The following is a 20,297-nucleotide window of genomic DNA, read 5'->3' as shown; positions in this document are numbered from 1 at the left end:
TAAAGCTTATTTTAAATTTGTTTTTAAAACACATTTTACTAATGTTAATAGACCAATTAACTGCCATTAATAAAATTCCTGCTACTAATAAACTTATACTAGTTTTTTGTAAACTAGTAAACTAGATTCACTAGTCATTAATTTATGTGAAATTTAAATTACCCTAAAACTATTCTTTTTTTTTTTTTTCCAGTCTCACCAAAGGATTTATTTACGGATCTCCAAAACAGCCAAGCTCAGAAAAAAGCATACCAGTACAGTGTCTTCGATCCTCCTGTCCCCCGCCTGCCCGCGTGGCTGTCCACACCCGGGGCACGCCTTCCCAGCAGGCCACGGAAGGTGGTCTTCTCCCCCTCGATGGCACTTCACGGAAACGGTTTCTTTAGAGAAAGACCCTTGGACCCACCTCCCCACAGAACACACAGCCCCGGCCGCATCTGCTGGCGTAGCACAGTGCAGTTTTCCTTCTCCTGGCTGATCAGACGCCACGACGGGAAGGATTGAATTAATACGTGGGCTTGGATTAATAACGTGGACATCTCCCTAGGAATCAGCAGCTCAACTACGGTAGCTGCCGCAAGGGGGGGGGGGGGGGGGGGCTGGAGAGAGGATCTGATTAGAAGAGCGAAAGGAAACAAGACCCCCAAAGTCCCGAGAGTGAGTGTATGCCGAGGCGGCGCGGCTTCCCCCGCTGCCGAGAGCAGACCCCATGCAGAGGGGACCCCCGGCAGGGAGCCAGCAGCGGGGACATGACGGAAGGCTGGTGAAGGCACGAATCAAGAGTCCAGGAAAGCCCACCCAGAGCCGGGGCCTAGGGCTGCGGCGTGTAGCGCAGGTACTTCTTGCCCGAGGGCAGCTCTTTGGTGAAGACGCCCTTGGGGAAGAGCTTCTTGGCTTCCTCTTCGGGGATGGTCGGAAGGACCATAACGCTGTCTCCCATCTTCCAGTCTACTGGGGTGGCCACCCTCTTCTCGGCGGTCAGCTGTAGGGATGCCACCACTCGCAGAATCTCATCGAAGTTCCTGCCGGTGGTGGCCGGGTAGAGGATGGAGAGCTTCAGTTTCTTGTCGGGACCGAAGACGAACACCACACGCGCGGTCACGGGCATGCCCTTCTCGTCCTTCTCCGCCGGGTCCAGCATGCCCAGCTGGATGGCCAGCTCCCGGTTTTTATCGTCAATGATGGGGAAAGGCAACTTCTCGGTGGGCTCGTCGCAGTTGTAAGCGTTGATGTCCTTGCTCCAGGCGAGATGGTCTTCCACGCTGTCAATGGACAGGGCGATCAGCTTCACGTTCCTCTTGGCAAACTCGGGGGCCAGCTTGGCAGCTCTGCCCAGCTCCGTGGTGCACACGGGGGTGAAGTCCCGCGGGTGGGAGAAGAGAATGCCCCATCTTCCTATTGGTGGCTTCGAGAAGCTACACAGGAAATGAAATCACGACAGGTGCAGAGGCCAGCGACAAGGGGCTCCTGTGTCCCCCCACCGCCCCACCCCAAGTAGGATTAACCAGAGTCGTGCTGATCGTGGTCTTTGTCTTCACTGCACACAGCATCAGCGTTCCCTTCCGGTAAGACATTCACGTTTTAGTGGGTGATGAACACAGGAAAGAGGAACCCAAAAAATTGGATCGAAGCTCCGAAGAGACACCAAGAGGCGCTAATCCCAGAGCCCAGGGACTGAAAAACGCCCTTTCTCTGCGCCTTAAGGACAAGGACGGCCCCAGGCTCCGGGGGGGGGGCTCATCCATCAGTCTGCACCTGCCTGCACGGAGGCGGCCCATGTGAAACTGTCACCTCTGAGGCCACCAGGAAGCGGAAAAAGTATATCAAGAGGCATAAACCGAGGGCAGGATGCAAATGCAGCAAGCGTGCTGAGGAAGCGCTGTCAAGCCGGTGCCCACAGGCCCCAGGGCCTGCCCGGCTGGCCAGGGAGCAGCCGTTTGGGATTCCCGGCCCGGTCACGTGCAGGGAGACCCTAAAACTATTCTTTTAAAATAAAATTTTACGGGGCTGGAGCAATAGCACAGCGGGTAGGGCATTTGCCTTGCACACGGCCAACCCGGGTTTGATTCCCAGCATCCCATATGGTCCCCTGAGCACCGCCAGGGGTAATTCCTGAGCGCAGAGCCAGGAGGAACCCCTGTGCATTGCCGGGTGTGACCCAAAAAGAAAAAAAAGAAAATTTTACTCATTTTCATCTGTTTCCAAGTCATAGTAACTACTTTACTGAACTGACAATTGAAGATTAGAGCCATTCACATTATGGTATTGATCATTTATTGATTACTCCCACTCCCTTCTCTGGTCACCAATGTAGTTTTCTTAAAACCCAAGAGTTCTTTTCTTAAAATCATAAACATAAGTTACATTTTGTATAGGTATTGTCTCCACTTTGACCAATGAAATAAATGATTATGAAGAGCTATTTTGTTGTGTATTGTTTATATTCTACATAAGTGGAATCATTCACTAATTATCTTGCATGATCTGATTTATTTCTCTTAGAATAATTACTTCAGATACCATTCATAGTGAGGCAAATGGCAAGATTTTGAAAAGATAGTAGCAGGGTAAAGGTGACTCCTTGTATGCTGTTGACCCTGATTTGAACCTTTGTATCACCTGGTACCCTGAGCATTGCTGGGTGCAGATTCATTTGCTTTGTCAGGGTGGCCTGGGTACTGCTACACTGCGTCCTTGGGTCCTGGCATTGAACTGCAGGCCCCCTCCTGAGCACTGCTTGAAAGGCCCTCAAGCCAACAGATCAAGCAAACAAAAAGGCAGTATAGTAGTTGAGTAGTATCTCATTAAGTATACAGATGACTGTTTTTTCAGCCAGCCACCTGTCATTGGACATATTGGTTGTTTCCAAGTTTGGTAATAATACTCCATTAGGGGTGAATCTATTTTTGGGGGGCTAACTTTAATACACCTTTTTAAAATATACTTTCAAATAAATACGTTGGAATAGCAATTCTGCATTACATATTATTTCTATTTTCAATTTTAAAATAAAACTTCACACCATCTAAAACTCTTATTTGGCTTGAAAGCTAATTGGAATGTTGTAATGCATTCAACACATAGGATGCTCACATCTAAGCTAACGTGCCTCACCCTTCCCAGAAGTTTCTGTTTGATCATCTTTTTCTAGCAGAATTGGTCTCGAAGTATTTCTTCCCCAAGGAAAAGCCTCAGAGTATTGCTCCCATGTCGCTGCACCCCAAAGCCATTAGCAAGGCAAATCACTTTATCCTATTCATGCGAATATTCTGGAGAAGAAACTAATCAGAGCCTTTACCCCCATTTATATCACTTATTAAGCGTATCAGACCTTCATTTATTTTGAGAAAACTCATTGAAACAGGAAGACATATTATCTTACTTAATACTGATGAATCTTGCATCTTAGATAACCTTTTTAAATAAAAGTAGCCCGTGTAGCTCCAGCACTTTACATGGTAAGGAGGTTAATCACGTGAGATGGTATATGGACAATGTGCTTGCCCCTCAAGTAAAACAATAGACCATTTTTGTGTATTCTTTATTCATATACAATAGTGAACATCCAGAATTCTAATTCAGCTATCTATACTATCCCCAAGGAAACCAGTCTCCAGCCTTAAAAAGCCATCTGTCTTAAATGCAGTGCATGATACATATATAGGTACAATTTTTATGTGTTCTTTGTGAAATCTTATTTATGACCATATAGATATTATCTTGGCTTTTACAAAATACGTTTCATAAAAATATAGACTTCCACTAGAGAAAAAAATGTGACAGGCTAGAGAAAGGTGGTAAGAAAAATAATCCAAATGTTTTAACAATGAGGTATATCTTAATCTAAGGAAAAGCTTAAAATAAAACGGAGGAGAATAAACTTTAATATATTCCTCTAGGGCTTCTTTGCACAGTTTGTATGCTATTATATTCTATATTCCAGGCTTAAATTATATAGGTATTTATGATATTACATGAGGGTTGTATAAATGATATAAAGAAATACCACGCTAGGGACACAACAAAATGGAGGAGCACATCCTGCTCTGTATATGTGAGGCCCTGTGTTCAACCCCTAGTGCTAAAAAAAAACTATCAGTGAGACTATTTTAAAGGTTTTTGCTATCATTACTATATTGATGATTGGATGATTTGTGGATTCTGAATTAAGCAGAAGACTGAGTAGTTACAATTTTGCCTCCCTACTCAAATCCTAAAAAATGAGAAAAATGTCATAAAAATAAATTAATCAAACAACATGGTAGGTACCAGATTTTATCTGACTGTTAACAATAATCCCAAATTCTCGAATTTCTTTCTCTGTTTTACTTGAATTGAAGAATATCCTTTACTAAAACTTAAGTATCACAGAACAAGATTTTCTTATTAACACTATTCATACAACTGCTTAAATAAAATACATTTATAGAGGAGACTTTATTTATTTTTACTTAATGATTAGGCAGTTATGTGCAAACAATAGTGATGACCAGTATTAGCGGTAATAACCTTAGAACATTCTTCATCTCTACTTTTTCTACTACACTGTTTAGTATTATTACTGTTTTTCAGATGCAAAAAGTAAATTTAATATTAGAACACTTTCAACTTTTGCTTTAATTCTGATTACAGATTTACTAAAAATGAATATGCTGACTTAAATTAGACTTTTAAAACACTGTTTTAGTTATTTCTAAACAAACAAAATACACTGCCCTCCTGTTGTTCATCAATTTGCTCGAGCGGGCCCAGTAACGTCTCCATTGTGAGACTTTTTGTTACTCTGTTTGACATATTGAATACTCTCGGTAGCTTGCCGGGCTCTCGAAGAGGGGTGGAGGAATTGAACTCGGCTCGGCCGGGCTGGTTGTGGGCAAGGCAAACACCCTACTGCTGTGCTATTCCTTAGATGTTTTAACTGGTAGCTAAATGCAACTATGCTGGTAGGTATTCTACTCTGTGAACTTCACAGTCACGGTCCTCCTGTTGTTCATTGATTTGCTCGAGTGGGCCCAGTAATGTCTCCACCATGAGACTTGTTGTTACTGTGTTTGGCATATTGAATACATCACAGGTAGCTTGCCAGGGTTTGCCATGCGGGTGAGATACTCTCAGTAGCTTGCTGGACTCTCCGAGAGGGGTGGAGGAATCGAACCCAGTTCGACCAGGCCAGCTGCGTGCAAGGCAAACGCCCTACCACTGTGCTATCACTCCAGCCCAGTGAACTTAGAATAATTAAAAATAATGTGAAGGATATTTACCGTCAGTCATTGAATATTACTAAGAAAGGGAAATTCAAGAGGAGGTACACAATTTCCATGATACCTGTATATGAATCTATAATGAGTTAAACAAAAACAAAATTCAAGTCTGATAAGCTTCAGTAAAGTTTTATCTTTTCATCTTTTCATTGCATTTGAATGGCTAGCCTTGTAGCTAAAGTTCCTCCAATTCCTCTACTCCAAAGCAGAGGATTAAGAAGTATTTGTTACAAATAAATATTGGTCTGCTATAAAGCATTTGTTTTCTCTTTTTTGTTTAACCCCTCCCCTGCTCCCTCCATTCCTTTTTTAGAAAAGAAATTATTTTATTCACTCTGATTTACAAAGCTGTATTGGCATGATTTCATACATAAAACATTCAAGCACCACTTCCTGCATCAGAATGTCCTTCCAATATTGTTTCCCTTTTAACTCTTATTGTTCTCTCTCTCTCTCTCTCTCACTCTCTCTCTCTCTCTCTCTATATATATATATATAAAGGCCCTCCCGTTGATCATCGATTTTGCTTGAGCAGGCCCAGTAACGTTTCCATTGGAGACTCTGTTGTTACTGTGTTTGGCACATCGAATACGTCATGGGGAGCTTGCCAGGCTCTGATATATATATATATATATATATATATATATATATATATATATATATACATACATATATATATACACATATATATAGGCTGGAGCGATAGCACAGTGGGTAGGGCATTTGCCTTGTCACGTGGCCAACCTATGTTTGATTCTTCTGTCCCTCTCAGAGAACCCAGCAAGCTACCAAGAGTATCCCACCCACACAGCAGAGCCTGGCAAGCTCTCATGGCATATTCAATATGCCAAAAACAGTATCAACAAGTCTCACAGTGGAGATGTTACTGGTGCTCGCTCAAGCAAAAATCGATGAACAACCGGAGGACAGTGACAGTGACAGTAATATATACATGACTCGGGCGGGGGCAGGGGAGGGAAGGGGGAGAATTCTGTCTTTCCCTTTCTTTCTAGCCATTCACCATAATACTTTCCAAATTCATCTACATAACAGTGAATTATATGCTTTCAACTTCTTTTTGTCACCTCTGGTAACAAAAAAGTAAGCTCAGGGCTTACTTCTGGCTCTCTGCACTCAAGAATTTCTCCTGGTGTGCTCAGAGGACCATATGGGCTGCCACGAATTGAATGCAGTCAGTCACATGTAAGGAAAGTGCCTTACCCAGTGTACTATCGCTCCAGCCTGTTTTCAACTTTTCTGCCCTTAAGTAGAATTTCAATGCATACATGTACCATCGTTTTTTTATTTATTCAGTGATCTGTTCTTGGACACCTGGATTGTTTCCAGATTTTGACTATTTTAAATAGTGTTATAATGAACATAGGAGTGCAGATGTTTTCTTTTTTTTCTGAATAGAGTTTTGGGGCATTTGGGGGTAGATGCTAAGACATGGAATTGCTGGGTCCTATGGAAGCTCAATTCCTAGTTCTTTAGGAAGTGTCCATATTGTTTTCTAAAGAGACTGGACTAGTCAGCATTCTGACCACCAGTGAATGAGGGTCTCTTTTTCCTCAAATCCATGCCAACACTACTCTTCATATCCAAATGTTTGCTGCTCACACTGACATGGGAGATATCTCATTTTTTAAATTTACATTTTATTTTATTTTATTTACATTTCCATAATGACAAGTGATGCAGAGAATTTTGTATATATCTTTTGGCCATCTGTACATCTTCCAAGGAATTTTCTTTCATTTTCCACCCATTTTTTATGGGATTGGGTGTTTTTAGATATTAACCCCTTGTTAGATGAATGTTGAGCAAATATTCTCTCCCAGTCTGTGGAGTGTCTCTTCATTCTGATCATTGATCATTTCTTTTGTTGTGCAGAAGTTTCTTAGTTTGAAACAGTCCCAGTTGTTGATCTTTGCTTTTGTTTAGCTTATGATATTGAATGGCTGAAGATACCTTTAAATTCAATGGCTTGGAGTATTCTATTTATGTTTTCCTCAATATTACTTAGTGATTTAGGTCTGATATCAAGTTCTTTAATCTGTTTTGATTTGATTTTGTGAATGATGTCAGAAAGGGATCTGATTTTTTTTTTCTGCATGTGACTGGCCAGGTTCCCCAGCACCAATTTTGTGAAGAAATTTCTTGCTCTCTGCATATAATTTTTTCCTTCATCAAAGAATCACTTTTCATATATTACTTGAGGATCTGCCTCTAGACTCTCAGTAATACTCCATTGTTCTCTCTAAACTCTCAATTCCACTCCATTGTTCTGAAGGTCTTTCCTTTTCCAGAACACACTGTTTTTGATTTTTGCAGTATAGTATGAAGTTGGGGACAGAGAAGCCTCCCTTCTCCTTTTTCTTTCCTGGGATTGTTTTGGCTATTAGGGGGTTTATTATTCCATATGAATTTCAAGATGATTTGATATACGTCTTTAAAAATTATCAGATACTTTTATAGAGGCTGCACTGAATCTGTATATGCTTTGGGCAAGATTTTCATTTTGAAGATTAATCTTTCCAATCCTTGAACAGGGGATTATTTTCCCCCATTTCTTTGTGTCCTCTTTTATCTTTTATTTATTTATTTATTTATTTTGCTTTTTGGGTCACACCCGGCAATGCTCGGGGGTTACTCCTGGATTTGCACTCAGGAATTACTCCTGGCAGTGCTCAGGGGACCATATGGGATGCTGGGAATCAAACCCGGGTTGGTCGCGTGCAAGGCAAACGCCCTATCGGCTGTGCTATCGCTCCAGCCCTCTTTTATCTATTTTAGTAGTGGCTCATTGTTCTCTTTGTATTAGTCTCTTACTTCTTTAGCTAAATTGATCCCCAGGTACTTCATTTTCTGTAGCATAATTGAGTGGGTTTAAAAAATTTTCTCTCTCTTCTGTTTCACTATTTGCATATAGAAAAAGTCATGAATTTCTGCACATTGATTTTGTAGCCTGCCACTTTACTGTACAATTTCTAGGATTCATCCTGGGAATGCAAGGATGGTTTAAAATGTGCAAACCGATCTAATGTAATACACAGTATCACTAAAATGAAAAATAAAAACTATGTGATCATATCAGTAGATGCAGAGAAAGCATTTAACAAGATCCAACACCCATTCACAATAAAACCACTCAATAAAATGGGGGTTGAAGGAATCCTTTTCAACATATTTAAAGCCATTTTCCACAAGCCCACAGCAAACATCTGACTCAAAGATCCGGCACAAGACAAGGCTGTCTGTGTAAACACACAAAAAATAAAACGGCCGGCGGTCTGGCCGTTTCCCCACTCCAGGGAGGTCGATGGCGATGGTCAGGCGAAGGAAGGAAATGAGGCCAAGCTGGTTGGTCTTAGCAGCCGTTTATTACATGGAAGAGATGTATGTCATGGAGGCCTTAGGAATCCTCGAGCACGTGCGCCTTTGTTCTCTCCGCTTCTGTCCTCAGCCCCATCTTCCCAGGATCTCTGATGCACGTGTCCCCCAGAGAGCCCTGAAATCTCCCTTATATAGATCATAGTACCTCTAAAGGGCGCAATATAATGATGTCATCAAAAGTTGTTACAGAAAGAACACTGAGGCGGCAAACATACATTGTTTCCTTACATCCGCAGGCCAGTAATCCTGGCCTCACCTTTTCACAAGCTACAAGCACTTAGATTAGCACAACAAAGACCAGTCTGCTAGAGCTTGGAATCTACATCTCCAAAAAAGCAGTCTCATCCAAGCTAGTCAGGACACACAGAAAACTGCTTCTAGGACGTGTTTCTCCTCTCCTTGTCCAACCAACATATAAGCATACATAATATTAATCATTTTGTATGGACACAGTAAGAAATACTTTGAGCTTATAGAATTGCTCTCCTAGGGCCATCTCGATCTCAGACTGCAGTTCTCAGGCCAGATATCTTTCCTATTCCTAGCAGCAGGGCCCTAGTCTTGTTACTATTGGATCATGACATCATTTGCCTATGATCAAACTCTTAACTTATAGTTAAGAATCGTGGCACCTTGGCCTGGCCCATCGCGGTGCCAGGGTAGCACATAACTTACCGGCTTGCCCTGGTTCCATCCAGTCCCACGTCGGGACCCTGCCCTTGGGGTGCTAGGAAGTGAGGGCAACTGAGGCTTAAGTTGAGAAGGCAGATGCCCAGGAGTGAATAATATTCAAAGCCAATCAATTCCTAAGTTATAAAGCATAATATTAATTAATTGTCTTCCTGTATCTATACAAAAGGACATTGCATTAAGGTAAACTGCTCAAAAGACATAAGGAGAGGAGAAAGGCAATATTAACTTGGAGCGATAGCACAGCGGGTAGGGTGTTCGCCTTACAAGCGGCCAACATGGCCGACCCGAGTTCGATTCCTCTGCCCCTCTCGGAGAGCCCGGCAAGCTACCGAGAGTATTCGATATGCCAGACACAGTAACAACAAAGTCTCCAGTGGAGACGTTACTGGGCCCGCTCGAGCATCTTTGTGGAAGTTGTTTGTGGGCCAATAAGCCTTAGTAGGGCTGGAGTGATAGCACAGCGGGTAGGGCGTTCGCCTTACAAGCGGCCAACATGGCCGACCCGAGTTCGATTCCTCCGCCCCTCTCGGAGAGCCCGGCAAGCTACCGAGAGTATTCGATATGCCAGACACAGTAACAACAAAGTCTCCGATGGAGACGTTACTGGGCCCGCTCGAGCAAATCGACGATCAACGGGAGGGCCTTTACCTTTACCTTTACCTTTACAGCTTCAGTGTCTAAGAAGGATGAGACCTTACAAATTGGTTGGGGAAGAGAGCATAGAAGTGGTTACAGACTGACAAAGTAATGGGAGTGACTCGGGAGCACTGTGATGGGTACAATCTGATATACCTAAGCTCCGTGTACTCCAACAGCTGTCCATGCTAACTCTTCCTTACTTTGTCTCCCTGTTTTATAGGAAGTCTTAGGCCCTCTGCCATCCAGAAGGCCTAAGAGTGTGTAGTCCTGCTCTGCGTCCAGTGCTCACCTGGCAGCAGAGCACCTGAGCAGGGTCGTCCGTGGCCTTCCTTCCCCTGCTTATCTAGAGACTGTTTCTGTGTGACTTTAGGAGAGGGTTCTGTCAATCTGGGCCCCTGGAAGCACCCACTGAGAAAGATATTTATTATACACTTCTGCGTGACATCTTATTATCTAGTTCTTACTCTGGAGAACCTGGCAGGGTACCAAAAGTATCCTGCCCTCACGGCAGAGTCTAGCAAACTCCTCATGGCGTATTCAATATGCCAAAAACCAGTAACAATGATGGGTCTCATTCTCCTGACCCTGAAAGAACCTCAAATGTGGCACTTTCTAAAATCTCAGGGCTAGGACGAAGGAGACATTACTGGTGCCTGTTCGAGGCAATCAATGAACAACAAGGTGACAGTGATACAGTGATTTCTTTTTCTGGACAAAATATTTCAATTTAGTTTATTTTGGTTTGAGGGCCACCTCCCGTGGTACTTTGGGATCACTCTTGGCAGGGCTCAGAGGACCATATGCAGTGCCAGGCATTAAACTGTGATCAGTTGTATGCAAGTCAAGCATGTTCCCCATTTATTATTTCTCCAATCCCCAATATATACTGATTTGGGATCCATATCTGGCAATGCTCAGGCTTACTCCTTGTTCTGTGCCCGGGGATCACTGTTAGTGGAGCTCAGGGAACCATATGGGGTCCTGAAGATCAAGCCCAGGTTGGCACCATGTGAGGCCCATCACACTATTGTTTTGTTCACCCAAGTATGTATGAGCATCAAGAAGCAAATAAATATTTTAATCATGTATATCTCAGAAAGGTAAAGCTCGTGTGACTGTCATTTTAATCATGTGTATTTTATTAAAGAAAATATGAGCAACTGAAAAAATAAAGCTGGAATTCAGCCAGGGACATGACTGAAGAGGTGGAACATATGCCCCATATCTGCAGACACTGGGTTAAATTGCTGACTTTGCAGGGGCCTCTGATTCCAGCACGTGTACCTGATGCTGCCCACCCAGCCCACAGGGCCAGAGTACCACCCTGAGTGGCCATAGGTTCCTGGGTTATGGCAGGAATACCCTCTCTCAAAAAAGATGCAAATAAAAAATGTAAAGACAAAACCATGGTTTCTAAATCATTGAATTAATCTGAATTATGTACTGTATGAATAATTCAAATCAGGAGATAGAATTTTAAATGATAATTTCTCTGCCAATTTTCTGTTCCTAAGTTCCATTCCAAATTATATTGCCCATATTATAACTTTCTGAAAGATGGAGAGAATCTTCAGAAAACACTAGAATCAAAACTTTGCTTATAGGACAGGAAGAAAAGTGGACGTTGAACCAAACTTGCTGATAGTGGAAGAGGGTTTAGAAATTACACAAAATCAGCTAATGTGATTTCCATATCAGCTATCCTGTAGGTTAGTAAAACATCTGGACAATTCACTGGAACTTTTTAATTTTGTGGGTAGGGTAGTAAAGGACTATTTTTCATGTCAATTCAGTATTGCAGCAGAAATGCTTGTATTCCACAATTTTCAGTCTGATTTTATGTAATCTTAGAGTGGTGACAGTGACAGGGAACCTCCTGGCCATTATGTGATTGTGATGAGAACTGGATACTTCCTGCCACTAATTTCGAAGATTATACAAAAATCACGGGGACTTCTTTATAAATTTGTTGTTAACTATTAGAAAGTAGAAGACTTGAGCATACTGCATTTGTAGATCTCAAGTATTTGTTGATCTGTGGTGATTTGCTGAGAGCATTTAATATTCCAACTCCAACCCCACCACCATGGTCACCTTCTCTCCACCACTATCTTCTTTTTCCCAACCACTCCATAAGCTTGCCCCAGAGCAGGCCCACAATAATTGATTTTATATTGCTTGTTCCCATTCAGTGGCTAACAGATACCCAGGATGAAGTGCCATGTGCTTTTAATCTAGCTTTGGAAGTAGACTGGTAACTTGTCTTCCAGGCACAAACCTTTGGACATTTTATAATTTTTCTATTAAAGTGGCCATGCTTCTGTATTATCTCTCAAGCATCTCTTTCAATTTTCTGATATAGTAACAACTGTGCTAGTTTTTTACAACAATGTTTCCCAAAATGGGAGCTATCACCCCGTGAAAAAACCTGAACAGTCCAGAGGGGCACCCATAGCTTTGTGTATAGGTGGGGAGGTCTTTCTGTTTATTTGTATAAAGAAGCTAGATTTCCAGAAGGGTTTCACATATATATAATATATATATTTTATGAAAAGGTGAGTGTGACAAATAAATTTGGGAACTTGTGTTCTAGAATTTGCACATATATCATTTTGAATGTTTTGCATATGTAAGTGATAGATAATACAAACATTAATTCTTTAAAAGTAATGTTGGCAAAACAATTTCCTTTTAAATATATTTCTTTTAAATTATGAAATATTTAAAGGTAAAGCCTACCAACTAATGCAGCAGACATCTAAAACCCCATAACCTTGATGAAACTGATATGTGTTTCTATAACTGCTACAGATTTTAATTTTAAAGACATAGACTTTTACAAATAGAATTATGATCCCTCCCCTATCCATGTGTTTTTATTTCCTTTCCAGATGTAAAGTAAGTAGTATTATGATGTTGGTGTAGATCATGTTTTACATATATGTCATGTATCACTGTATCGCTGTCATCCCGTTGTTCATCGATTTACTCGAGCAGGCACCAGTAATGTCTCCATTCGTCCCAGCCCTGAGATTTTAGCAGCCTCTCCTTACTCATCTTCTCAATGATTGGAGGCTCTTTCAGGGTCAGAGGAATGAGACCTGTTATTGTTACTGTTTTTGGCATGCGGAATACACCACGGGGAGCTTGCCAGGCTCTGCTGTGCTTGTACATATATATAAAGTAATATATATGCATATATATTTTTACTACATATAAATAATTCTAAATAAATCTTTTGCAGATTGCTTTTCCATTCAGTGTTGTGTTGGTATTTATCTTGGTATATAAAGTAAACTATCTTGGTGTATAAAGAAGACTAATGCCCACTTGGCAATATTGCATTGAATAAACAAACTGTCTATTGGGATCAGTTAAAATTTTTTTAAAAAATTAAGAATTTTTTTTTCACTACTCTCTGGCCAACTCCTCGTGGCGTATTTGATATGCCAAAAACAGTAACAACAAGTCTCACAGTGGAGACATTACTAGTGCCTGCTCAAGATAATCCATAGTTAACAGGAGGACAGTGCTACAGTGCTACTCTCTTTTTAATTCACTGTCTTATATTACCTGATTCTTTACTTTTAGGTTTCAGACCTTGTCAAAAGTGGCCCTCCCGTTGATCGTCGATTTGCTCGAGCGGGCCCAGTAACGTCTCCATTGGAGACTTTGTTGTTACTGTGTCTGGCATATCGAATACTCTCAGTAGCTTGCCGGGCTCTCCGAGAGGGGCGGAGGAATCGAACTCAGGTCAAAAGTAGAAACTGAAATAGGATGTTTTGCGCCCTGAGCATGTATAGCTTCACTGCCAACTCTTAACCGGGTAAAAATAGAAGCTGCTTAAGAAGGTAAAAGTCATAAATGAAGACATTCCCCCTCTGTCCTTTTTCTTGCAACTGTCGGTTGTAGGTCTTTCCCTTTTAAGGCAGGAATAATCTCTCCAGATCTGGAGTAATTATGGACCTTCTACTTTGATTGTAGGGAAATCACAACCAATTCACTGCTAGACTCATGTGGATCAAATCATTCTCCTTGCCACTCTGACCCTGTTGCTTTATGTTCCTTTCAAAGCTCTGGTGATTAAGTGAAAATTTTTTTTCTTATGCACAGGAGACAATCACTATAGAACTTTTCACAAATGTTGGTGTTCCCCCTGCTAACATTAATTCTTGCTGTCTTTGGTGAAACAATCTTCTCTAAACCCTTCCAGGACATATAATTTGGGAGTAAGTAAACTGATTGTACAAAGTTAATCCATTTCATCATTTTTTTTTCCTGCTAAGATGTTAGATTCTCTCTGGTACATGATACCAGTTTTTTTTTTCTGCCATTGTAATTTCATAGTAAACACAGGCCATTAGTGAAGAATGTTGGTGAATCAGCAGATATGGAGGCTGCCACGCTATGCAGCTAAACTTTCCCTACAGAATCTGTTGGAGATTCTACTGTCAGAAAGGTAAAATGAGGACTTCCATGTATCCAATCCTATCAAACTAACTGTAAGTGAAGAAAATACCTTCTATGTATAGCAATGCTTTTATTCTCTCTCTCTCTCTCTCTCTCTGTGATGTATATGCATATTTATGTATATGTTTCCTTTTTAGTTTGAAATGGTGATTTTCAAACTTTTTACACCTGCAAACTAGTGAAAATAGGAAAAATACTTTGCAGAACTCTTTAAGAAAAAAAATACAGCATTAGAAAAGTTGAAAACTGAACTCAAAAAGTGTGGGGGTGAAACGTGTGCATTTATGGGTGAAGAGCCGCCTTACTCCTCCCCAGGCAAAGAGACAAAGAGACAAAGAGACAGGGGACCACAGACTGATGGTGAAAATGGCCCATTTAACACAGAGCTGCTAGCATCCTTATAGAACATATGAAGGGTCAGAGGTATAGGACTGTACATAGATGTGATTGATCATTTACACAGGTAAAGCATTTTGGTGGAGAAAATTCTCTAGGGGGAATTATCAAGGAGATGCTCTGTTTCCCAGGGACATCTGTATTGCTTTTCTCTTTCCCTTTAGTTGTATATGTTAAATAATTAAGTTTACTTATATAGTTATTTGTATAAACACAGTAGGAGATATAGGTTTCAAAACTTAGTTCTCGGCTCTCTGAGAGCAAGCACGGCTTTTACTGTAATTCCTCAGGCTGGGTTCAGCTTGTCCTTCCCCATGGGGGTTCTATCTCTTAGATCATAACAGCTTGCAGCAAGACCATGCTTTTATGCTTTCTAGACTGTCCCATTTCTATGCTGGGGTAGCTTCGCCTCTTGTCCCAAGTCCATCCCAATCCCAATTCCATTTGGGGTGTTAGGAACTACAGCAACCGGAGCCTGAGTCAAGTAATTATGACAGATGCCCAGAAGTAGATAAATTTGAGTTAGTCAAGTCCCATATATTAGGAGCACAGGATTAACGGTCTTTCTGTTTTTAAACAAAGAACATTGCTCTGTGGCAAAATATGAAAAGGCTATGGGGGGAAATAGAAAAGTAGGTAATTCACTTCAAATACAAAGTCCAGGGTTACCAGAAAGTTTTGGCTTATAAGTAACCAAGATTGACTTGAGGAATTATGACAATGAGAGGTAAAACACAATGGAAAACTTAAAGATAAATTCAGGGGAATAAAGGTGCTCACAAGAGCACTGTAAGTTTCTCTGGGTGGAGAAAAAGGGCAATTCACTGATGAAGCCTGTAACTCTTAGGATTAATATCCAACAGAAAACCAACATTTGAACTGGGAATTGAATCACCATATGAAGAAAATGAAAAGATTTTTGTAGACAAAGAGGAGGAAGGCGGCTCTTCACCCACAAATGCACACGTTTCACCCCCACACTTTTTGAGTTCAGTTTTCAGCTTTTCTAATGCTGTATTTTTTTCTTAAAGAGTTCTGCAAAGTATTTTTCCTATTGTCACTAGTTTGCAGGTGTAAAAAGTTTGAAAATCACCATTTCAAACTAAAAAGGAAACATATACATAAATATGCATATACATCACAGAGAGAGAGAAAGAGAGAGAGAATAAAAGCATTGCTATACATAGAAGGTATTTTCTTCACTTACAGTTAGTTTGATAGGATTGGGTTGCATGGAAGTCCTCATTTTACCTTTCTGACAGTAGAATCTCCAACAGATTCTGTAGGGAAAGTTTAGCCGCATAGCGTGGCAGCCTCCATATCTGCTGATTCACCAACATTCTTCACTAATGGCCTGTGTTTACTATGAAATTACAATGGCAGAAAAAAAAACTGGTATCATGTACCAGAGAGAATCTAACATCTTAGCAGGAAAAAAATGATGAAATGGATTAACTTTGTACAACCAGTTTACTTACTCCCAAATTATATGTCCTGGAAGGGTTTAGAGAAGATTGTTTCACCAAAGACAGCAAGAATTAATGTTAGCAGGGGGAACACCAACATTTGTGAAAAGTTCTATAGTGATTGTTTCCTGTGCATAAGAAAAAAAAATTTCACTTAATCACCAGAGCTTTGAAAGGAACATAAAGCAACAGGGTCAGAGTGGCAAGGAGAATGATTTGATCCACATGAGTCTAGCAGTGAATTGGTTGTGATTTCCTCATACCCTAGATGGTCCCCTGAATTCCATCATAGTGATCTCTGAGCACAGAGTTTGGAGTAAGCCCTGAGCACTGTCAGATGTGGTTCAAAAACAGAAAGAAACAAAAAAGAATAATTAATTCAAATTGCTTTAAATCTTAGACAGTGAAAGTATATGATTCAGAAAGAAGTCTTCTATTTATCTTCTACAATCTACTCTAATCTAATCTAATCAATCATTCTTTGAGGACACCATTTTTTCCCCCTTGGGTCATAAGAAAATCTTAAAAATTTGGATGAATCACAAGGGAAGTCTCTTTGTCTACAATAGAAGACTTCTTTTACCCATTTTATCTTACTATCAGAAAAATAAGGAATACATATTTTGAACAAACTATAAGAATCAAATTGTATAACAGTTGCCTGCACAAATTCAGTTCTACTTGAAATCTCATTTGGCTGTCTGCAAAGTATTGTTATTTCTAAGTCACTGGAATCCTTCCTTAAGCTTCTTGCTCAGTGGGAAGTGTAATGCAAATATTTTCAGATGAGTCACCTCCCTTTATAAATGATTTCTTAATATTTTGACTTTCTGGTTGAGAGTCTGCCAAAACAAGGGGTGCCTCGTGGATTGTCAGAGGATGGAGAGGGTAAACATAGGACACATCGTATATTTTTTCAGTTAAGATTGCAGACACCCAGCTTGAGCTGAAATTGTTGCATAATCTCATTATTTCCAAAATCTGCCCTCAGTGCTATCATGTAACTTAAAGAAATTCTTTTTCTTCATTATTATTCTTTTTTACTTTATTATTTTAACTATTTTACTTCAGGCCACACGCATACACTTATGGTTCATGTTTATGGTTCTGAAGCACAGTTTATTGTGTGACTTAGAAAAGTTTTATTTCATTGTAGTTGCATAAACTTTAAAAAATTACAAACATTTTGTTCTCATTTCACTCTGAGGCCAAATACACATTCTTATAATCATTTATTGTTCCTTTTAACAGAAAAGGTGAAAGAGACCAGCTTGTTATTGGTGCCACATAGCTTTTGCAAAAATATTTAAAGATATCTCTTAGGGATGACATATGCCTAGGCTATTCAGAAGCCCTCTTGTACCATTGTCAACTCCACAGCAGGGACATATAAGCTTGTGAAAGCCTGTGTAATTCTGTTTTATCTCTTTTTTAGGGGCAAAAGTATAACCCACTTATATATCTCACAATCTGTCTATTCTATTCAATGACACATGATCCTAGGAAATTAATTTTAAAAATTAGTTTGATTTCTGTGTGTTCTTTTATCACTATAAAAATCATATTTTCTTATAAAGAGATTTTGATGTTAATTTTTTTCATCAAACTACATCTTCAGCTTTCTAAATGAATGTACTGCTTTTGACATACCAGCTTTTGCATCTTCATTTTGCCCTGAATATATATATGTACCTATATATATTTGTATAATGTATAAAACAACTAATGTGACATATAAGATATGTGGAAATGTTTGGTTAATCCCATATTCTCAATGCGAGGAGATGATATTTATTGAGCTGGGAATTATTTTGTAGTGTCACTAGGGGACATCACAGAGAAAACCCTTTGTACACAATTTTAAAACTTAATCATTCAGTGTTGACCAAATTATACAGGAGATTGATTATATTTGTTTGAAAACCCATCTGTTCTCACCAGATAACACTGTATTTTAATGGATGTGGTTTGAAACAGACTGAGAAAATTTTCAAAAGTTTTACTTTTATCCACTCACAACTCTTACAACTTCACTTTAATTTACCCATGCGAAGCTAAGTCACCCATATAAAATATTTCTTTTTTCCCCCAATATAAATAATTCATAAAAGTAGATGCCTGTGAACCTTTAGGATAAATAGAAAGTTAGTGTGGCTCTGAGGACACAGAGAATGAATACGGAGCTAAAATAACATTATGGTCGCCTGGACAAAAGAGAAATGTGTACTTAAGATGCACAAAATCTAGGGCCAGAGCAATAGTACAGCAGGTAGGGTGTTTGTCTTGCATTAGCTAACCTGGGTTGTTTTTTGTTTGTTTGTTTGTTTGTTTTTTATTCTTTTTCTTTTTGAGCCTGCTTCCCGAAACCTCCCAACCTGGCTTTGATTCCTGTCACCCGTATAGTCTCCGAGCACCTCCAGGAGTAATTCCTGAGCATTGTTGGGTGTGACCCCCAAAGCAAAAAAATCACACACACCCCCAAATCTGTAGTTCAAAGGCTTAGTTTGCAAAATCTTTTGCGAAGAAAATTGGGAGGCAATTTAATAGTCCTAAAGAGTCCTCATCTTACTATCTCATTCTTACTTTGGACAACCTGGCAGGCTACCGAATGTAACCTGCCCACACGGCAGAGTCTGGCAAACTCCCCGTGGCGTACCCAGTATGCCAAATACCAGTAACAATGATGGGTCTCATTCTCCTAATCCTGAAAGAGCCTGGAATATGGCACTTTTGAAAATCTCAGGGCTAGGGCGAAGGAGATATTACTGGTGCCTACTCGAGGCAATTGACGAAAGAGTACTAATTAGAAGAAACTACATTTAATTCTATCACCACCATTAAGCCATTCAGTCCATTTTTAAAAAAAGCATTTAATTCATTTTGTATTGAACATATAGTATATATGTTAGATTTTGTTTCAAGAACTTGGACTACACTATGGACAAAAACATTTAAAAAAACACAACATAGGAGATGATAGAAAAGCCCTACAAATATCTCCAGACTTTACCATCTTTTATTAGTTTTGTTTAGGGGCTATACCTAGCCATGTTCAGGGATTAGTGCTGTCTCAGTTCCAAGAATTACTCGTGGGAGGGCTCAAGTGATCATCTTTGGTGTCAGGGAGGGAATTCCATCAGCTGTGTTCAGGGCAAGAGTCTTACCCCTGTACTGTCTCTCAACCCTAGACTTGTCCATCTTTTAGTTGCAAATGAAGGTTCCTTAACCTTAATGTCGGATATGGGCATGCGGCTGGTTTTTATCATAACTCGGGGGCTTTAATTGCTCCATCTAAACGTCCTGAGTTATCTGAGAGTTTTCTGGGTCATCCCTAGCAAAGGTGTTGCCTTCTTTTTGTTTGTTTGTTTTCTTGTTTTGGGGGCCACATCCAGTGATGCTCAGGGGTTACTCCTGGCTCTGCACTCAGTAATCACTCTTGGCAGTGCTTGGGGGACCATCTGGAGTGCCAGGTTTTGAACCTATCGAACCTGGGCCTACTTCATGCAAGGCAGTCACCCCACCTGTTGTACTATCGCTCCCACCCAATGGCGAAGGCATTTCTGGCAAGCGCTTGATACTGTTGCCTCCACGTGAATGCCACCTTACTGGTATTGAATTTCTCATATTCACAAACCCGCTAAATCTTTGAGCTGCCACATGTTGGGAACTGTGTGACCTTGGGCTGTGGTCTCGTTCTATTCTATAGAACGTGTGGGGGAAATGCCCGAATGCTGCCTCTCTGCTTAGGCCTCTGGTTCACAGCGTTCTCTCACATCCAGATCCTGCTGACAAGCTGGGGAAGAAATACTTTCTTCTGTTTTCCATTTTCCTCTATTTCCTATTTCTGCTAAACATTTGTTTTCTCACAATTCTCCCCCAATACAAATAATTCACACCAATAAATGCTTGCTAACCTCTAACAATTTAGCAGACACAGAGAAACTTTACACTTTACAAATAAGCAGGCACTTATAAT

At 40.4% G+C, this 20,297-nt stretch overlaps 1 protein-coding gene across 1 annotated transcript in view; it reads right to left on the bottom strand.

Moving 5' to 3' along the window:
• Positions 1–322: 322 nt before the first annotated feature.
• LOC130020555 (peroxiredoxin-6-like) overlaps positions 323–20,297 on the bottom strand; it is a 39,799-nt gene continuing 19,824 nt past the window's right edge. The window contains exon 2 of the mRNA XM_056111148.1: positions 323–1,415. Coding sequence (XP_055967123.1) covers positions 812–1,415 — 604 coding nt within the window. The 3' untranslated portion in view covers positions 323–811. The remainder of the gene's footprint in view (positions 1,416–20,297) is intronic.

Source organism: Sorex fumeus, unplaced genomic scaffold, assembly GCF_029834395.1.
Source record: "Sorex fumeus unplaced genomic scaffold, SorFum_2.1 ptg000013l, whole genome shotgun sequence".
Taxonomy (NCBI): domain Eukaryota; kingdom Metazoa; phylum Chordata; class Mammalia; order Eulipotyphla; family Soricidae; genus Sorex; species Sorex fumeus.
The sequence above is the reverse complement of the archived record's forward strand: the minus strand, read 5'-3'. Positions and strand labels throughout refer to the sequence as shown.